The sequence below is a fragment of the Oxyura jamaicensis genome, chromosome 2 (assembly GCF_011077185.1).
Source record: "Oxyura jamaicensis isolate SHBP4307 breed ruddy duck chromosome 2, BPBGC_Ojam_1.0, whole genome shotgun sequence".
NCBI classification, from domain to species: Eukaryota; Metazoa; Chordata; class Aves; order Anseriformes; family Anatidae; genus Oxyura; species Oxyura jamaicensis.
The window spans coordinates 151,971,030-151,991,144 of record NC_048894.1 but is presented as its reverse complement, the minus strand read 5'-3'; the positions used below and the strand labels follow the sequence as shown (position 1 = coordinate 151,991,144).

The 20,115-nt window shown below is 34.6% G+C and overlaps 1 protein-coding gene across 4 annotated transcripts in view; it reads right to left on the bottom strand.

Moving 5' to 3' along the window:
* Nucleotides 1–413: 413 nt before the first annotated feature.
* The window catches only part of KHDRBS3 (KH RNA binding domain containing, signal transduction associated 3), a 93,937-nt gene continuing 74,235 nt past the window's right edge, over nucleotides 414–20,115 (bottom strand). For 3 of the 4 annotated variants that reach the window (XM_035317988.1, XM_035317989.1, XM_035317990.1), the window contains 2 exons: nucleotides 8,203–8,261; nucleotides 4,086–5,100 (listed from right to left, as the gene is read on the bottom strand). In XM_035317988.1, coding sequence (XP_035173879.1) covers nucleotides 5,009–5,100; nucleotides 8,203–8,261 — 151 coding nt within the window. In that variant the 3' untranslated portion in view covers nucleotides 4,086–5,008. Of the gene's footprint in view, nucleotides 1,163–3,533; nucleotides 3,591–4,085; nucleotides 5,101–8,202; nucleotides 8,262–20,115 lie in introns of those variants that run through there. The other variant, XR_004748273.1, reaches the window with a different exon arrangement.

Below are 20,115 nucleotides of genomic sequence, written 5' to 3'. Positions count from 1 at the left end.
AGGTTAAAAGTATTTTTTTTTACACTATGATAGTGTATTTTATTTTAAAAAAATATTTTTTTTTCAGTTTATTAAACATGGTATGTTACTCAAGACACTTGCATCAGTGCAAAGTTTAATATGAAATCTTATTTTTTTTTACCATATCCCCATTAATTTCCAATTCATCCTTCAATAGTCAGTATACAGTATTAGAAAATAATATGCTGAAAAGGAGGCATTTGGTGTGAAGAAGCTATTCAGTGATATTGCTTATTTTCAAAATAAAAACAAATGTGGTAGGCCCAGATTGTTTTTCTGAGGATGAATGAGTTTCAGTAAATACAAAAAGAAAAATACATCTGATGGAAGCATAACTGAGGAATGAGACACACACTCCGCAAGAAATATTTAGGAAAAAATGAAAGGAATTAAATTATTGTAATTTTATTTGTTACAAATTATCACAATCACAATTAATATAAAACAGAGAAAGCATTGAGGAAATGTAGCTGTAAGGTTCAAGATTAATCAAGGTGTAAAAGCCTCATCCAATACTACTACTAGAAAACTGTGATTGTGTGCCAGAGAAAACATTTCTATGCAAACACCAAGTGAAAGAGAATAAGCAGCATAATATAATTGACAGGAATTAAAACACCTTCATGTTATACAGTAGGTTTCTGAAGGAAATGGAATTTGGAATATTATTTCTACCCATGAGTCTTGTTTTGAGTAGACCTGTTTACAGTTAGTTAATATGAAAAGCTTCAGAATAAAACACCAATCTTCATTTTCATTTATCAATGTTGTTCATATATCAGACAAGCTATTTTGAAAAACATATTTAAACTCTAAGTCATGAGAATTCACACATGCTTATACTTGCTGTGTAAGGCTAAGAGGAGTCACTAAAGGAACATGAAGTTGCATTATTGCTTTGTAACAGGAACTTAAATGGAAATTCTTTATTGATCTCTAAATAAACATTGTTTAGTCACTAAACAATTAATGGTTTATATATACAATTATTTTAAAAAGTATATAACATTATACACTTTAAGGCTTTAATACAAGAAATACAGAACAGGATTTTCATACTCCGAAGCCTGTCTCATTGTTGCCTAGGCACACGGACATATACAATGCTCTAAGCAGTCCGTAATTAACATGGCAGAAGTTCCTGAAAAAGAGAAAAACAGAATTTATTTGTATACATCCCAAGACTAGCTACTACTAATTCTCTGAAGACTGTCAGATTACAAGCAGTTGAATCAGGCAATAATGTATACAATAAATGCATGCAGATTTATGGAAACCATTTCAGAAACTGCCTTCATTGGAATTCAATGCAAGTGTGATAAAAGCTTCAATAAAGGCAAATTAATGATGTGATTATAATCATATTACTTGGCCAGTAACACAGCAACTGACTAGTGTTAGAATACTATTCTTACTAGAATGGATAAATGTTGCTAGATTTAAGTTTGTCACGATAAAAGAAAGGCTGCCTTCTCTCTTTCTATCTCCCTCTCCCTTGTTCCTCTCTACCTTCCCCCTTCTCTGATTAATGCACCTTTTTAGATTTATTTTTCCCTCAGTTCAAAACCCAACAAATCTAATTTCATAGATTAGTTCAAAGAACGAAAAACCAAAAATGCAATAGCTGAACATAATGCGACTTCACGTTATCTCAGAACTATCAGGTTTCATACTGCAAATTTGTAGTTTCTCTGAGTATCTAGAATCAGCTCTTCTAAGTGGTATAAACATTCTTTTCTTGGGAGAAATAAAATGTGAGGCATTGAAAGAAGGAAGACTTACTGGATTTAAAATTCATACCACTAATATGCTCAATATCTATGCAGACTTTTTTTCTGAAATTTACCAAATTTAGATCTTACATCTCATTAAAAGAGCAAATAAACCAGGACTCAAATGGTTAACTTTTCTGGCAAGGTGGGTCACAGCTACTGAGTAGGAACACTATAAGGCCAGGGATTACTCTGTCTGCTGTCAGATGCAGATCTGGCACATGCCCAAAGCCAACACTAGGATGGGTGTGCACTTAGTCATGTAAGGAATTTTCTTTTAATTAAATCGTGACCTGCAACATCCAGTCACATGAGACCCTCCCAGACAACAGGAGTTGCAAACATCCTCTGCATGATTTGACAGGGATACCTGATTCCCCCCCATCCCCCAAGAGAAATTGCACATATCTGGTGATCCATCCATCCTCTATATAGCATATTATATGGCATCAAAGCTATGAGTTAGATAAGCACTCCTGAAGGTTGAATTCTTTTCTGATTCACTCATGCATCTACTAGCTATCCCCGCTGCTAGATATTTTAGTTTTAAGCCATCTGGTTTCATTGTATATGGTAAATATAAAACAGTATTTGCAAATGAAAACTTAATGATTTATGCAACTCATAATATTATGTGATTTAGAAGTTATCAATAGAAAGATTTAACCAGTGTCACTATTTATGTTTATATGTATTTTAAAAATATATTTATATTCTCAGATTTGCTCTAGCAGTTCTAGCAGCTAGCCTTACTCTCGGTTATTTAATCTTTGCCCTTCAAGCCCCAGAGGGCAGAAATCCTCTCCAAGCTCTCCTAACATTTCTAAAGTCCTTTGCTTTAAATATTACAGTAGTATCAAAATTGTTCTAAAGCCATCCTGTATGTACAAAAAAATCCTTTGGCCTGTGACAGCAGAGTTCTGTAGAGAAGCAGTTCAATGTATGCAATATTTTGAAGTATAAAGCTCTGAAGTCCACTACAGGCTCTGAGATCATGAGGTTAGCAGGAAGTATTTCCATTCCAAGTAGAAAACAAAGAAAAAAATCTGTACAAAGTACAGTTAAATTACTTCATAGAATTATAAGATCACTTAGGCTGGCAAAGATCTCTAAGATCATCAAGTCCAACTGTTAACCTAGCACTGCCAAGTCCACCACTAAACTTTATGTATTGAATTCATCAGAAACAGTAAAGCTAGGTCTATAGCTAATGTTTCTCAATGGACTTGTCCTCCTTTTGTGCCAAAATCCACTTTGCTTTTCATGCAGAAATGCTTGACTCAAAAAATCTTTCTACAAAATGCTTTATTCAGCTTTGTAAAACCATTTCAGACCTGTCTGCTGACTAGATGAGAGTTTTAAGTTCCCATTTGAACACTACTAGCATAAAATTACATTCATTTTCTTTCACCTTCCTCTGTGTGATAAAATACTTAGTTGGCTGAAATGCTGTCAGAACTAGGTATACCTTTTGATTTCCAGTCTCAGATACAGTTACACAATAAGCAAACAGCCAGAGGACATTGTCTGCACACCAGCACAGTTTAATGTCCTGTTTAATGACAATTTAAAATTATGGCTTTTCCCAGAGGAATTGAAAATAGGCAGTGATTTTGATTGCGCTCTAGTTCAGTGCCTATAACCATTAAGTAATTAAAGCCTTGTGTATAAAAAATTAAGGATCTGATCAAGAGCTCCATTATTTATCTAATAATTTCACAGATGAGTAAAGATACCTACCAAAGCATCAGAAGATTAAGGTTTTTGTTCTCTTGGCTGTCCAAAGAGTTAGGTTTCCTGACAAGAGAAAACAAAACACTTTTACAAAATTTGAAAGACTTTCAAATAAAAAATAAAGAAAACAATGTAAATCAAACTATAATTAATAAAAACTTAATGATCAATAAAAAGAACTTTGGGTAACATTTGTAATGTTTAAGTTACTAGAATTTATGGAAAAATAATATATTACGAACTATTGGTTATGAGGTTTTACACTTGTTTAATAGGGAATAGTTTGTCCAAATTTAACTAGCTAAGCTAAGGATTTTAGATTACTAACACAAATTAAACGTTTTAAAATGAGAATTTTTAGGTGTTCTTAAAGCCTTTCCTACATTCTGAAATGAAACCTTCTAAGTTGTAGTCTCCCTGTTTTTATTGGTTATACTACGATAAATTAGTGAGATTAAAATCTTATTTGATTTATTTACCTTTGCAAATGAAGACCGTTTTAAGGGTTACACATCCTCTGCCTCTGACGAAAGCGACCTCAATTAGTCAAGTCAGAAAGTCTTTAAAAGCTTTGTGTTTATTGCTTCCAGCACGGAGCGAGGTGGTCATTAACGTACCAAAATTCTCATAAAAATTCCAAAGTTGCACTAGTGAAAAAATGCTCAACAAGATGAAAACTAGTCACATCTTTTTCAGAAAATTCATTTGCTATTTTAAACAATTTTTTACAAAAATATTTTGATTTAATGTGGCACTCAAGCAGATCCATACCATTTGGATACTTTAAACAGCATTTATATCTACTGTGAGTATATAAACGTACATTTAGGTTTATACCATTTTTAAGAAGTTGTGCAATGTTTAATGTGAGCCTTTTATGCTGATCATTGTTAAACGGATTTCTCCCTGTTTACTACTATTTATGGAGTTTTATTATAAGATAAAGCATAAAATTAATCTCACACACACTGATTTTCTTTCAAAAGTTTATTTAGTATCAAGCAAGGGTAAAACTTTGCTTAACACTACAGAACATTTCAAGACTTGAGTTACAAAATACCACATTATTTGCATTTGTAATTTGCTTCCCTTTTTACGCATGTTTGCAAAGAGAAAAACTAGCAAATGACTGAAAATAAAGACTAAAAACTAAATTGTTGAAAACCTTTAAAATAAAAGGTTACGCTTATGTTAAAAGAATGGACTAACATATTTAGTAAACCTAGTTTAACACTAGTTAATCAAAGGTTATTTTTTTGATCACCTATTTTTCAAATACAGTTTGGAAATAACAAAGTTCCTTGTTTTACATATCTTTCTGTCCAGGTCGTTCTTTCAACAAAATATTTTAAGTTCAGTCCATCCATTCAGATTTTTAAGCGCTTTGATTTAATAAAAAGGGATTGTTCATAGAAAAAATTACTTTGAACAGTATACAGGACTGGTGGAGATTGGATATTTCACAACATCAGACAGTACAATCAGTATCTCGCATATGGCTGGTCTCTGTAGACTCCTTTTGTCGTCCTTGCAGAAGGTGCCTTGTGTCTTGAGTTGGTCCATTCTTCTTGCCCTACAAGAAGGGAAAATAAAATATAGTTAGACCCCTTTCAATATTCTCAGATGCTGTACTTTTTAAAAAAATATTATTATTTGTGATTTAAATGGCAACACTATCTACTCAAAACAAGGTGTACAAGCTGAAGTTTAATACGTGAACTACAAAATGTGGGTGCAACACATCTACATGAGCTACCCCATGATAGTCTTTCAGCCTATAACAGCATGGAGTGTGACAGATTTACAGGGAAACTATTTAGGGCTCTGTCATTCAGCTGAATCTACTTACTCAATATATATAGAAATGCCAGCTATACTAACAGACTAAGAAATAATTATGTTAGGATGAAATGAATGAAGCATCTGAGCTATAAATATGCAACCCTCAGAAATAAATTTCTTTGAATCAGCACCAATTTAGATTTAATTCAAATATGCAATCTAATAGTGAAAAGCCTCAAGTTTCACTACAAACACCTGTGTCTTCTAACAGTCTAAAGGCAATATTGGTCTTCACTTAAACACACACATCCTTTAACATGCAAGAAATTGGAAGGAGTACCATATAAACCAAGAGGGAAAACAAAACAAAACAAAACAAAACAAAAAACAAAAAACAGCAACCTGAAAAGAGTGAATGTGCTTCCAAATCTGCTTCCAAATCTGGTTTTGGAGAATTGCTCTGCCCTAAGCAGACAGGTGTACAAGTGAGCAGAATGCAATCCAGAAACAAATTGTAAAATCCAAATGAATAAATATGGTAATCTAAAATGCAGGCATCACTATTTGTTATTCTAGTCAACAGCAAAAAAAAAAAAAAAAGAATCACAGTCAACCATCAAGCAACCCCCTGGATTTTTTTGAATGGTAAGGTTAACTTCCTCAGATGGTAGACATCTGAAATTAGGTGGCAGTGATCCCATAAACTCAGTGGTCTGGTTTCATCATCTCTTCGTAATAATCTCATCCTAGATACTTTATTTAAAAAAAAAAAATGATGAGGGGAGTGTAGGTTATGTATCACACTGAGGTGGACGGAACAATTGCCGAGTAGGCAAGAGGCACAAGTTCAAATTTTGCTCTAAGGCTAGAAGAATTAAACTTTACCTTAGGCATTTTCTCCAGCTATCTGGTAACAGAATAATATATATGAGAAGCAACCTCATGGGCTTCTTCATTACAATGAGAACAAGGTTCATATTGAGGAAGAGAACCCCAGCCAGACAGTAAAGGCAGCTGGCTAAGGGCCAAGAATTAAAGAATATCCTAGCTTTAAAGTACTGCTGCAAATAATAGTTTAAATATAAAATTAAATCTTGGTTTAGTAGCAAGAACAGTTTGAGGGGAGTACTTGCTCCTTTTCAAGCACCTGGCTAAATCAGTAGGGCAAAGAGTTACTCTTCATCAGTTCTCCTTTTGGTGCCATGGCGGCTCAGAATTCTAAACAATATTCTTCCTATATCCTCTGGACTTGGCACCTGAGTTTCTCAGAAAATGAGAAATTCAGATAGTTCCTGGGACACCGTTTCCTCCTGGTCATCACTAGGCAGCCATCTGCTCAGTGAGCTGTCTTATGAATTTTATTTTGAGGCAACTAATGTTCTTTATGTAACGTAAGAATGATTATTAGTACTTGATTCCACATTTAAGGGTGCACTTGAGGGTGAGCTAGTTAAGAAAGCATGTAACTTGTAGTCACTAAGGCTTTATTGGCTCTAACCCCAAATCATTCAAGATATTTATAGTCTTCCTCTCAACATGAGTAAATCACTTAATATTCTGAGTGGCAGTGCTTAGAAAACCAATTCTAAATGAAAAAAAAATACATACACGTTTTTTTTTCAGCCTTAAATACTGCAATCCACATTTCCCCCCTCAGTCAACTCTATCTATATTGAGCAGTTTAGCACATTTTCCCCCTATCAATTTTGCATTCATGAAATATTCTTAGAAATATCATGCTTATATTGGCAAAGCATTTATTTTAACACTGAAATAAACATTTCACTTATATATCTATCAAGACCAACTGAAAGTGCTGGGGGATAGAGGAATTTTAAATGACTTCTTTTGATAAATTGACTTTTCCCTTAAGCAAAATGAACTAGTTTAAGCAGATGATATTGAGCAAACTTCTGTATTAGGTTCATTTATCAAGACAAACATCTTAGTTGAGGTCATTTTTGTTTTCAGCAGGAAACACTTCAAAATGTAGCCCAAGAAATATATCACGGAATATTTTCAGTTGAGTTCTGAAATCACTGTAACAGCCGTTACTCAGAGTCACAACTCTCACACTATGTACTAGCAATCCTCAAATGTTTGATATTTGAGTGATCTAGATTTTATTTCTCTGATCTCTAGCCAGAGATTTAACACTGATCCCTTAAGCAAAGGTGCCTTTTAACATGCTTTATGCTTCTAATCCGTAACACATTTCTTTAATTAAACCTGTCACTACTGTAATACTAGCCCAAAAAGTGTAATCTTTACCACTGGCATATGGTTTTTGCTTCATTATGCATTGTTTTGTCTCTGTATGAGCAACCCACTGCCCTTCTGTCTATTAGCCACCTAAAGTACTTCTACAACCTTTACATAGTGACTCCCTGCTTGATTTCACAGGACTGATGCACGATAAGAATACAAGAGGACTATACAAGTCTAAAACACTCTCAGTTAGGCTCTGACTCAGTACAGAAGTTCAGCATATTCCTAACTGGTATCAAATTGCACACCACTTATGCCACATTTAAAACGTTTGCTTTCAGCAGCAAACAGCTTCTGAAGTATGTCCCAACACCCCATTTTTTTTCCATAAATTTCATTGCATGTGACATGAAAAGAGTACTTGCAGCACGATTTAGATTTTTCTCTTTTAGCTTTTTATTTCTTTGATTTTAGTCTTACATGACTATGTTAGCTAGCATACCACAGAAGCTTCCTGCAGTATTTTTCTCAATAACCACATGTGGAGCTCTGTGACAGTGCAAGAATCCCCAAACAGCTGTTATCCACCGCAGAACTGAAGTCTGCTTTAGGGAAATTCTTCTTTGTTTATATTACTTTTTCAGAAGATTTTACTACTGTACTCATTCAGCTCAAAGCTACTCACCATAAGAGTCATACGTTTCTTCACTCAGTCCATGGCCATAGTCATAGTAATCTGCTCCACTGCATAGGAGGAGGGAAGCAGGAAGGGGAACAAGAAATAAAGAAGTTAAAATTTAAGAAGCAGTTCTTACAATTATTATACATTCTACCTATGAAGAGGAGAAAGCTTGAAGTATGTAGACATGTCCTAAGCTAAGGAAACTAAGCATCCATGTGACAATGACAGCTAAGGCCCTGTTTGTTCATTAATGAGAAGGAAAATAAGCTGTATTTATATCCATTTAGGTTTATTTTTCATCACTGTGATCCTGGTCCACAGTGGTAAATGTGGATGTGGGAATTTTGTATTTAAAATGATGCCAATAGGTTGGAAGGTTGAAGATCTTAAGAGTGCCAATGAAAGAAGAATAGCCGGTGTACATATGGAACCCAATTCCTTTGCCATCAGTGCCGACTACTGTCTAGTGTTTTGCCTGTGCATCTTTGAATTGACTAACAGAAAACACAGATAAAAGATAAGCAAAGTTAGATGCTTCCTATGTGTTTGTAAGGTTCAGTGTCTTTAAAACAAGAAAGATGCACACATATTCAAAGGCTATCGTTGTAACAAGTAGACAAGAAATGACAATTGAAATTTCAAAGTTAAAAGCAGAAACCTGCAGTCATTAGTATTCAAAAATCTGTACGAATATTATAACCATGGACTAAAACAGTCTTCCATTTCATAATGACATTTCTATTTCTATTAAGACCACTGAATGGAAATTGGAGGATAAGCCTTATTACATGCTCCTTTTCCATCGTGTTTTCATATTTTGTAGAAATGTAGCTATGTATAGTCTTTTACATAATTGATGGAACAGGCAATATGTAACAGAAGACTATTAGACATGTCCGCAGGATGTCTAAAGCAAATCTCTGGTTTTCTCTCCTTTTCTTCCTAATGATTGGCAGACCCAGAGCTGATGATAACTGGAAAATAAATACTCCACAAACTGATGCCACCAAATCTTTACCTGCTGAGTGGAAGGAAATCCTTGTAAAATATGATCGCTAACAAGTAATTGCAAATATTGATAAAATGCTTCCAAAATTAGATTGATTGCTAACAAAATTAAAACCAGAGAGAAAAGGCAATTTATAGCCTTAACATGAACTAGCAGATAAAAGATTTATTATAATACAAATAACACTTAAATCACAATCACTTCTAAAATAAACAAAATTACAATATAGATTTTTTTTTTTTTTAAACTAACATTTTTTAAATTCCACAAAATAATCCATGCTGGACACAGTAAAGCCGTGATGTGTGCAAATACATATCCAAAAACTGTGGATGAGTATTTAGTTGTTAACATAAAGCTTCCTCAACAAAAAGTTAATAGGAAACTAGTACTATGAAAACCCCCCAAAAAGTATGTGTCCAACATAAATGCTATCTGTGGTTCGCCAGCCCATACAGCACAGACCAGAATATCAAGGTCGAAGGTGGAAGCCTAAGAACACAATTTTGCCCTGCAGCAGTCGGTGATAGAAGAGTCTTTATTCTGACAACCAACTTGAAATTGACATTCACTATCCTTCCACATGGTACATAATTATTTATTTTAAGACTGTCAAGTTTAGAAACCTATAGCAGCTGAGCCCTATCCCCAAATCTGTCAATCCTGTCAGAACGACTTTTGCAGGGTTTCATTTCACAGACCTAAATATATATTAAACAAAAAAAAAACTCATAAATATATATTAAACAAAAAAAAAACTCATTTTACAGTATGCAAACTGCAAAACGAATAAACATTTGAAAGGAAAAATCTTTTACTTCCACTAAAAGGATAACATGACCTATCTATATTAATGGACAGACCCTTCAAAATTAATAATTTGTGTAAAAGAGAGACAAAATCATAATGGGAAGTAATGCTGCCCAGTGATATTCGATACCTTCTACTTTGACTCCTTTCCTTAGTGCTCTATAACAACACTGACTCTCTCAATTCAACTGACAAATACAAAACGTCTGAGAAGGCAACCGAGAGACTATGACTATGAAAAGGGTACATCTGTATGCTTTAAGGAGTTCTGTGTTAAAGAAAATAAACAAAAAGCATTAAAAAGATTTGTTTCACCTGTTATAGAGTCTGAATATGCTGTGGCATTCACAGCCAAAGTTATCTTTGTATTACACAAAAATCTAGTACGATACATGAAGTTGCAATTTAGAGAGCTCTATGATTTCAAGGCAATAATCTGCTCAAAGGAAAACTTTTCAAAGGAATCTGCAGTATCAGAATCAAACTAGTTCCTGAAGTGTGAATTTAAACTCATTAACTGAGATAGTTGAGGCCAATTATTTTGTGAGGATTTAAGTATTTATGTTATTTTTTTTTTCTCTGGACAGAAAGTATAATGTCAATACAAGTCTCACTTTTGAAGTACACATACTTTAAAGATCTTTAGGCAACAGTAAAAAAAGACAAACGTGTGATTTTCTTGTTTTAAAAGCATCCTTGATATTTACAATATTTTATATAGGTTCTATGGCATCCTAGCAATTCTGACTGAAGGCTGTTCATGTTTTATATTTCCCTTTAACTGATTTATTCTGCAAGGGAAAGCCATTTCTTCCTACTCCTTTTCATCTCGTCTACCTCCCTCCTTTCAGAACAAGGGAAAAAACACTACAGGATCCCTTCTCTTTTCACCTGGCAATACAAAACTGGGAGTCTGCTTTGAGTTAAGTTTTCAGATCTGAAATGTCCTCTTGAGGCCATTTTCTACAAAATTCCTTCCTGATTTTTTTCCTTCTCCAGGTGTCAGCAAGCAATTTCTCCCTAGCAGATGGGGGCGGTACCTAAAAATTCTGCAGTGTCTTCTTTATACATGGACCATTGCACACAGTGCAGTTAGGTAAGCTGTTCAGGCATTTTCCTAATCTTGGAAAAAACAATACATAGAGCCCTTGTTTATATCTAGTTTCTTCTGTATTCGCATACCACACAATGTCTTTTGGCTCTTGAGAGAAGACAGGGAGAAGACAGGGAGAAGACAAAGAAAAAAATAGCAAACAACAATAAACTTAAGTATATTGCCTCAAAGTGGTGAGGGCTCGGCATTAAACCTATAATGCTTAGATAAACTGTGAAGTGAGGTTTGAGTAGTTTAGCTATGGCCATGGAGAAATGATTGTTTTCTCTGTCCAAGAAGAAGGCAGAGATCTTGACAATCTCTGCAACACTGCAACACTGATGAAGTAAAGTCTTAGAGAAGCTGTTTTGCTATGTAAAACGGAGCACTGTGAAGCTGCTTGCCATTTTTCTAGAACCGCTGTGCTGTGAGAAGTGTCTTCTAAAATGAGCATTATTTTATTTCTGCACTTGAAGCAACAATAGCATGGAAACAAGACTTATCACTAAATGGAGTAAATTGAGTAAGGGGAGTTTAATGCAAAAACTCAGACTTTAGCACTGGTTACTGGGTTTCTAAACACCAAGTGAACTGGAACACTTTCCTCCTTCACAGGGAGGAAAAACAGATTCTTTTTTTTGCAACCAGCTGTCTGTAATGCTTGCTACGAAAAAAAAAATGTCTAAAAATATTTTTTTTCTGCTTTTTATTTTACATATTGATATCAGAAGTAATTTAAGACTGACAGAAGGCAGGGCCGTCTCAGAAAACTTCTGAACAGAGAAGACTTCCTTTTATTTTAATTGCAGCTTCACAAATGTCACCTCTGTCCTATAGAAATTACACATAAAAGCAGTGAAGTAGAAAGAACAAGTAAAGATCCTTTCTAGCAAGAGATCTTGTATGATAAACCCTGGCTGATATGATCGTATCTGAACAGAACTCTTCCACAAGGACAAGACTCTTTCTAGCCTTCCTATCAGATCTTCATGCTCAGCTGCTTCTGATATCACAAACCATCTGTCAACAGTAAACAGGAAGAAGAGTGTCCCAAATGTTATTGTCAAGACAATGATCACAGTAGTGAAGCTTCTCATCTCCACAATTGTCTTGAACATTGAGCTGAGTATCTGTTCTTAATGTGTTTGTGGATCATTAAAATGGAATCTGTAACCCAGCTTCCAGTACCATAGCGTGAAACTGGAACATCAGGAGGAAATTCATGTATTTTCTTGCATCTTACGGATAGAAGATTTTTATTTACTGCTCAGTTCTGCCTCTTTTTGGCAGAAGTTTCTTTGGTACATACTCTTATCCCTGCATCTCAGTTTATGTCTGTAATACAGAGATAATGATCGCAGAAAGCAGCTGACACCTGTAAGTGAAAGCTTTATAAAATACAGGCAAATGATGCAATCATCCTTTAACTACATCCCATTTTAATCTCATAATACAAATATCAAATCTTGTTTCCTAATCCTAAAAGATGACCAGAGTGCCCTCTCAAGGATTACCTTAGCTATCTCTATTTAGAAATTATTTTTTTATGGTAGGAGTTGTAATAATTTTCACTTATGTTGAAGAACAGTGAAATGTCTTTAGAACAATCTGCATTCTGAAGCTACCTACCAGGCATTCCAGTACATCTGTCTACATATTTCAAGCAGAACTCTAAGCACTCTAAGAACTAAGTTTTGCTGTAAAGCTAAGTTTTACCATCTGAAATGTCCAATTACTGATGTCTGTGAACTCATTCAGCCTTTTCTCCCTCAACTCCACTCTCATCATGATCCATCTCTCAAGACAGAAGTAGCAGAAGTGACTGAGGGGCATAAAGCAAATATAAGATTTCCTCTCAGGAACAGCAGCAGCAGGACCCTATAGCTTTATCTGGAAACTATCTGTAGACTACCATAATAATCCATTCATCAACATGGGAGTTGCTAAATAAAATGCCAAAAGTTTGCCACATGAAAAAAGAAAGCACCAACAGAGAAACTAAGAAGCTGAGCTGCCTCACATTGGCATTTTGGTTTGGCCTGTGAAATAGAACCAAACTCCTGCCGTCACCACATGACATTTGTCTGGCTCACAAAGCAGTTTGGGGACACATGTGAATGAGACTGCTATAAGAGGAAACCAAACTGGAAGTCTTGAATAATCTAGGTGTGTACCAAGAGTGTTCCAACAGCTAAATGAGGAAAGAGATATGAACCAATATAAACACAACGCTGAAGGATGTGTTTTCTTCCCCTCACTTCCAGACAGACAAAGACTACTCAGGACAATAGAAGCAGTGAGGATAACAAAGATCTGAATGGTATCAGTCAGAATTTTTTGACTACCCACTGCAATCCCAGAAGCAGCTGTGGGAACTGTTCCATCTCTAATTCCTGGCTATCTTTCTTGAATCCCACACAAGATGTTGGAGAGCTGAGATAATACTCCTTGACACAGACTGGAGTACAAGATAACACTGCCTATAATGCACTATCATCCACAAAAACTGCACAGACGGTATGTCACCATTCTGTCCTTAGAAATACTACTCAGTAAGATATACATCACACCTTCTTGTCTTTCTAATTTATTGAAGGAACAGTACAACTTTCATCAGTTTCCCATAAATTTGATAGCCTTACTCATCAGCTGAAATTGAAGAGCATTTGAGAAAAGAATTATCATTCTATCCCAGTTTTATGATTAGAATTCAAAATAATAAAAGTGCCATCAAGTAATATATTTGGTTAAAGACAGACTACGTTTTCAGGACTGTATAATCATAAGCACCTGACAGATCTTAAAAGCAATGCATTACCATGTTTGAGATCTTTCTGGTGCTTTCCTAGCACCCCTTACACCAGCAAGGTTCAAGTCTTGCTTCTCCAAGTACAATAAGGCAGACCTCTTCCTCTTGTGTTAAAAGCACAGTTCAATCCATTTAACTGCTAAGACTTGCTTTCTGGACTCCAGTGGACTCTATGACATGAATCAACATGCATGTTCCAACTGCATTGCATACTGCTCTCATCTGATGTGACTATATGACAATAAACTAAATTCTGATGGTTACTGAACTGAGCATTTTCTATTATTTTCTAAAGTTTGCCTAATTATAATTGATATTCCCCCACCAATGGAAGAAAGCAAATTTTTTCTTTCCTTGAAAGAAAAGAAAATACACAGGCATGGTCTCTACAAAATAAAACTGCAATTTTCAGTTACTATTAGCAAGCAGATATAATACACTTTCAACCAGCAAAACAGCATCAAATTGTCATCTACAAACATCAGCACAATTCATCAACACAAGAATGTGTTCTGAACTGATGAAGTCCAGTTTCCTATGCCTCTGTCATTCGACTAATAGACATTGGCTTCCAAAAAAGTGTGAGCTTCCAGTGAAGTTCCTTCTCCACCCCAGATGTGGGAAATAAATCCTCCCTATATATTTTTCACTGTCTACCGCAAGTGTGAATTTATGATGCAATCGTTTCCCTAGTTGTAGGACTAAGTAGTCTCTCTTCCTTCTCTGCTCATCTCTTTTAGTGAAACTGGTAAAAAGTGAATTCCTGTGCATGACATTTTAAAAGTTAATTCCAAGTGAATAAGAATAATTTGCAAACTCTGGAAGCCTGATTATCCAGGTTTTTTCTCCAAAGACCATACATCTAGTGTCACTGCTGCACTATCTTGACACCTAGCAATTGGATATTCATTTTACCTTTTACTGAATGTAACATCTTTGTAATCTTCATTATCCAAGATTAAACTACCTTCTTTTTGAAATCATACTGTAATTAAATTGAAACCCTCACAATTAAAATATTTTTAACCTAATTCCAGGAGTAACCATTAATACCTTCAATGTAGCCTTTGATATTCAAAAAATATTCACTGTTAATAATTTTCTCTTGATATTAAGCATTTCTTCAGATTCTATTTGTCTTATTTTTTTCTTACAGTTTCACCTGTATAGTCAACTGAGGAAACCTCCTAAATCCTACCAAATACTCATCCTCTTTAATTATACTGTGGAAATTCAATGACACTATTGTTAAATGCTGTACAGACATGTAGGAAAAAATAAACTACTGAAATAAATTGAAAAAAAAAAGTTTGCTTTCAAAACAAATTCCTTTTTTGGATTCTTTATATACTTAAAATTTTACACTACTTCTCTTTTTGTACTACTTTGACACCTATGTAAGATTTTTTCCAGCAGGTCTCTTAATCTTATATTATTAAAGGCATTTGTTACAAGTTTTCAAAACATTGAAAAATAGTCACAGTAAAATAAAATAGCAAAGCCATGAGGGAAACCAAAATTAGTTTTGGTATCTAAAGAATATTTTATTATTATTAATAAAACTTGAAATTAATTTCTTAAATAGTGAGATTTACTAATATCTACGTGATGAGGACTCTGAAAAACTTTTCCAATTTTATGAGCACACTGTGTGAAATACTTGCATTACAATTTATTTTTCCTTTAAAGATAGTTATTTTCCATCGCTACACAGAATTGGCTTAGTCATGTTCCTGTTTACTAAGGTTTCAGAACACTGATTTCTGTAAACCTTTTTTTTTTTAAAAAAAAGTTCAAACACGTATGCTAGAATCAGAATTAAAAGTAACTGTGCTTTTGTGAGGCACTTCTCAATATTTTATCTTATCACATCTTCACAGATGACGAAAAAAGGAAATCAACTATCTGAAGATTTGCCTGAAGAACAAGATCTGACAAACTGCAGAAAATAATGTCTTCCAAAAATATGAGCATAAAAATTAAGCAGAAAGCCACATAGCAGGGAATTTTAGTTAAAAGATGCATTAGCTTGTTTATGCTAATGCTTTTTAAGCTTTATTTATTCAGAATTACAACATCCAATAAGCTCCTATATACCTGGTGCTCATGTAACAATAAAATAATAGCAAAATAGTAGCCATTTTCACTATCCTCAAACTGCTGTGGATTGATTTGATTTATAAGTCAAAGCATGAAACACTAACAGCTAATGGCATTAAAATCCAGAGAATCACATCTTGAAAAGCTACAGTAACAGACACTGTTTTGCATATAATGCATATTTATACATCCTGGAAATGCATGATTGCTGACAAACTTAACAATGTAAATTTAAAACACTGAGCATCACAAACAAAATGTTAGCAATTAACTTTCAAATGCCAACAGCAACACCTCTGTAAGCTAGTTTCAAATCCATATACTCAGCTGTATGAAAATTCTCGTTTCATAAACAAAAATGTTGTCATCTTCTGTGTGACTACTAAGCATGGTTTCAGAATATAGATGAAAATTTGAGTTCCTAAGGGAAAATGGGGAGGACCACATTTCTGGACCATCGTACGAACTAAATCCTCTGAATCAGTTTGTCAAAACTAAGGTGCTTCTGGAATGGTATAAAAATCAGGGATCTACAAATTTGGAGAATTTTAGCACATCAATTTGTGTGCTTTAGCACACAAAGCTGTGTTGTTGCATCAGTTGAGCAATGGCCATTGCTTGACTTCATTGATTTATTTATTAAAAGGGAATATTTTTGATGTGATATCCAACCACGTTTTTCTTAACTACCACAAGCTACTAACCACAAATCTACTCACACCTTTCAAACCCCTGGGTCTTTGTGTGTAGTCTTCTGTAAAGAAATTGTCTTGAATCAGTCACTTGATGAACGGTGAAAAATAAGGCTTCACTGCATGGCATTCATAATGCTGGGTTTTTAACATGCTTGGCAATTACCACGTGTGGTTATGTTTTCAAGGGTTTAGATAAAAGATTTAGAGTTGCATCATGTACTTATCCTTCAACACATTAACGAACGAACACAGTGAACTAGATGCATTGAATAAAAATAAGCGGACTATAGGGAATTTGTAAACTCCCTCCAAAAGTTCAGATTAGCTTGACAGGATGGCTCTAAAGCTTACAGGCAAATTGCAGTTATTTGAGTGTACCACATTTTGGTGTGATTTGAAGTGGTAGCAATTATTGTTCAATATGCATAGAAAGTGACTGAGAAACACTGTTTAAGTCAATAGCACAATGGTTGTTGCTGAGAGGAATGTGGAGGATTAAGAAGCAACTGTGAAAATCAGAAAACAGTGCAGGAAACAGTGCGGAAAAGCCAGCAATTATTTTAAGTGTTAATCTTTCCCCTTTTGTATCGGTGTTTAAGATTAAATTCTTCTGCAATGGAGTGAAGGCAAGATCACCCAGACCGAAGACCTTAAGCAATTTTATAATCATAAATGTTACAAATTAAACACCAAATGACTACATTACTACATGAGTGACTTACTATTTTTGTTCCTAAACAGACACAGACGTATAGTTATACAAACTATTTTATAGCAGAGACTGCTGATCTCCACAGCGGATAAAAATAATGAAGCTAGTCAAAAGCAATTTTTTTTTTCCCCAGGATAATAAATAAATAAATCCAGTTTTAAATGCTACCAGAAAAGCATAAGAAGTTATTAGAAACTTCTGAGTGGCACAGGCAGACAGATGGGGTTCTCTGGATTTTTTATTTTTATTTTTTTTTGTGCTACAGTAACAGCATTAGCCCTTCTCTCTTGATAGCAAACTTAAAAGCAAACAGTAAACCTTTAATGCTGTTGGAGAGGTAACAAACCCACCCCTTTTCTCCGCAACCTTGTCACATAATCTGAATTTTAGTAACAAACCTCGTTCTCTGGCATGTTAACTCTCTGCAGCATCTGTCAATGCTATGAATGGTTGATCATAAGTACCTCTGTAGTCATCTCAATGCTATTAAGCAGATGGCAGCGCTAAATCCGAATGATGTAGTACATCTCCCTGGTGGACTTTGTTTCCATACACTACCATTATTCTACAATTCCTCAGTGATAAATCTTACGTATTCTAGAGAACATTAAACAGTGAACTGACAGCACCAATTGATTTATTAGCATCCGTTTCCCTTTGCCCTATTATTGTCTTCGCAAACATTTGTGCAGATCATGTATGGAGCCACTGAGGGATGAAAGCACATTTGCTCAATTTGTAACATATTTCAGAGATTTAGAATTAATGTATGTATATATATTTTTCATATGGAAAAAATGTTTAAACTGATCTACCAATTAAAATTAAGACCCAATTAATTTCTGCTGTTTCCTCTACAATATTATTTTCTGAATTTTCAGAGCAGTAACGTTGGTCCACTATGATACCCACTACTTGCTGCAATAAATCCAAGTCAAAGATTATGGTTCTAGACAGGTTTGGGAAGTCTTTAAGGGTCAGCAGGGTCATGTAAGCAAGCATTCATGCAGGGATAAGGGGAGCTGCCAAATCTACGTGCATCTGACATACGCAAGTATCTGCACTAAGAGTCACATGGGGAGATTATCACAGGGGTATCACACACTTGGAATTCACATTCTTCTATAAGATCCCAAAAAGTTTTTGGCGTACAACTGTGAATATTAAATTACTACACACTTATATAGGACCGATTTCGTGAAGGAATTACTGACGGCATAACGTGACGCCTGCCCTGCATGACCAAGTAACTAATTCTAGTCTTGCTGCTTTCCTTACCTCAGCATTATGTATCTCCCATAAATGATCATAGCTTCTGACAGCTTTCAGTGCTCTGTTAAGGTTAAAACTGTCCTGGCTGCTTGAAGTATTTGATTTTCAGAAGCTGAGATTATTATTTTATATATATATATATATATATATATATATATTATGAAGATACTGAACAGCCTCATTTATTAACCCTACTAGTTCACAGTGGCATAAATTTCATCTAATGATCCTCTGCAAAAAAAAAAAACTAAACATACAATTTAGTTGCATCTCTTCTAAAAATCTGTTAAGATAACCAGTCAAACTCAGTACAGCTCCAAGGGATATTTTTTAAAGGTTCTTTAACCATAAAACATAATTCTGATAAAAAACACATCCCCAAGCACTACAGTCTGGGGCTTTCTTACATGAACTAACAACACTGGATAAGAAAATGTTTTAAATGAAAATGATTTCTATGGGATTACAGGGCATTAAGATGGATGACAACTTGGAAAGAACTCTGATATTTCTCTCCCTGTTAATGCTGTGACAGGTTTTAAGTAAGGCTTCACATTGTGTGTGACTTTTATATCCCTTCTTGTACTTGACAATGTCAAATAAAATGCCATTGAAATTTAAACACATATGATTTGGTAGCAGCAAGCAAGCAGGTTACAGTCAGGAAGAACCGTTTGCAAATGCATGCAAATTCTCAGCTACCTTAATGCACACAGAAATACACAATATGCTGTTCTTCATATCTGAACATACCACGCCATCCTAGTCCACCTCAGATTTGGCCATTTCTGGGAAGTACACTAAACATGTCACAACTAAAAATGGAATACAGGAGAGTACTGTTGTGCTGTACTGCATGGTTGAATATGAAGAACATATACTCGTGCACACAGACATCTCAAAAATGTGCTGACATGCAAAAAAAAAAAAAAAAAAAAAAAACAGAGGTATTTTAATTATATTGTAAATTTCCATCTTTAATAAAGGAAGCACTGAAATATGCAAAATCTTTAAAAACAAAAAGAATATTTCAACTGTCTCCACTGTATCCCATAGGAAAATACACTTGCAAACATTAACCAAGTTTGATGAGGTGCGTGAACAGGATTCAAATGCTGTCTACTGCAAATGATTTTATGAACAAACTCATCTTTTCAGTCTATTAGCTATTTCTCAGCTTCCTTCACTAATACAGAATGTCTTTAAGATCACAATCTTCTGGAGATATTAGTATCAGAAGATATAGTAAAAATACTATTACTGTTTTAAAAGATTATTGCTTTCAACATTACAAATGAAAAGAAGAAATGTTGTTCATACATGCTTGTCATTAACGGATCTTAAACATATAAATGCCCTCTACACACAAGTCTTTTCTATCCATGCTTTATAATGAGGGTAAAATGTCAAGAATGA